Consider the following 1,503-nt stretch of genomic DNA (forward strand, 5'->3'; position numbering starts at 1 on the left):
ACTGTACATCCTACGCTCTCACCTTGCGGATCGTCATCTGCCAGAGGTATACTATTCATGTCGTCTTGAAGCTTGGCTGTCATTATCACTGACATTCCGCGATTACGGTAATTAAAAACGTAATACAATCGCTTCAGTAGAACATTTATTTTGCAACTGTGGGACGTTTCTTCGCGCTGATTGGATTATAGATTTTTTATCCAGAAGAATAATTTTATCTCAGCGGATAATCACAAGATGGTAGCAAAACTGTTGTTTTGCTGAATGCAATGTAGCACAATGTAGCTTACGTAGCTATTGATCCGAATCGTCTCAAGTCTCAAATCGTTCGCACTCTAAACAATTCCGAAACCATGGAGTATAGAGAATAGGAGGCTAAACTAGGCTTTGAAAAGTGTGGTCAAAATCATAAAGCCGGTATTCATAGTCAGATCTTATATTCAAGACTGTCTTAAGTACGGTCTTAAGTATGGTCTTAAGAAATCAGTCTTGAAATAAGAATCGACTATGAATACCGGCTAAGAGGTCAGTTTTCTGTGGCTGAACTAGTGTACACTTTTGGAACATAAAGTGAGATAGATATACGTTTTGTAGCGAGATGCTACATATAATAAATGTAGGTAATGGATGGCACCAGATTCACAAGTAATAACGTGTATTTATTAGCATACAATATCTCATCGCAACAATATAATTCGAAATATGTCGTGTTTCTGGTCGGTTAAAGAACTAAGCGAAGACAATATCTAGATGAGAAATTCAGTATCGTGTTCGTGGGAGCGCGCCATCTGGTCGCGGAGTATGTATGTCTAACCGAGTATAAGACATGAAGTATATAACTGAAAGAGTATGAGAATAGGTGCGTGCGTGCGTGTGTGTGTGCGGAAGTGTGAATGTGTCTCCACAGTTTGATATTTATTTAAAGCGAGAAAGAGAGTTCTAGAACAGTCTAGTATAGGAGCAGAAAACAGACCAAAGAATATAAGGTCTTCCGTTCCCGAGGATGCACAGTAGTCCAAAATGGCGGCTGCTCCTAAACTACAGACTTCTATATATACTACTAGACAGCTAACTCCTTAGGACAAGCTGTGAAATGGACTCCGAAAATATATGATAGTTTGCATGCGTCATATATACTTAATATATTGGGTGGATCCATATATTCGTTCGCTTTTTGAAGGCTAAAATGAAACAAGTTTTTTTCATACAAAGGATGAATTTTAATCAATAATATATTCTCCGTTTTTGTTGATGACCTCTTGCCATCTTTCCAACAATTTCATTATTCCGCTCTCATAGAAGGTCTGGGGCTTAGAGGCGAAAAACCGGTCGAGGTACGTTTTCACAGCTGTCTGATCAGCGAACGATTTCCCGTTGAGGGAGTTTTGCAGGGACCGGAACAAGTGATAGTCGGATGGCGCAAGGTCTGGTGAATACGGTGGGTGAGGCAAAACATCCCAGCCAAGTTGCACTAATTTTTGCTGAGTGATTATTGCGGTGTGG

General features: G+C 39.9%; 1 protein-coding gene across 3 annotated transcripts in view; it reads right to left on the reverse strand.

Annotated features, from left to right (window-relative positions):
- LOC108749086 (short coiled-coil protein B) overlaps positions 1-1,503 on the reverse strand; it is a 4,622-nt gene that overhangs the window by 2,631 nt on the left and 488 nt on the right. For 2 of the 3 annotated variants that reach the window (XM_018487603.1, XM_018487604.1), the window contains exon 2: positions 23-335. In XM_018487603.1, the coding sequence (XP_018343105.1) occupies positions 23-95 (73 nt within the window). In that variant the 5' untranslated portion in view covers positions 96-335. Of the gene's footprint in view, positions 1-22; positions 336-515; positions 526-1,503 lie in introns of those variants that run through there. The other variant, XM_018487605.1, reaches the window with a different exon arrangement.

The sequence above is a fragment of the Trachymyrmex septentrionalis genome, unplaced genomic scaffold (assembly GCF_001594115.1).
Source record: "Trachymyrmex septentrionalis isolate Tsep2-gDNA-1 unplaced genomic scaffold, Tsep1.0 scaffold263, whole genome shotgun sequence".
Taxonomy (NCBI): domain Eukaryota; kingdom Metazoa; phylum Arthropoda; class Insecta; order Hymenoptera; family Formicidae; genus Trachymyrmex; species Trachymyrmex septentrionalis.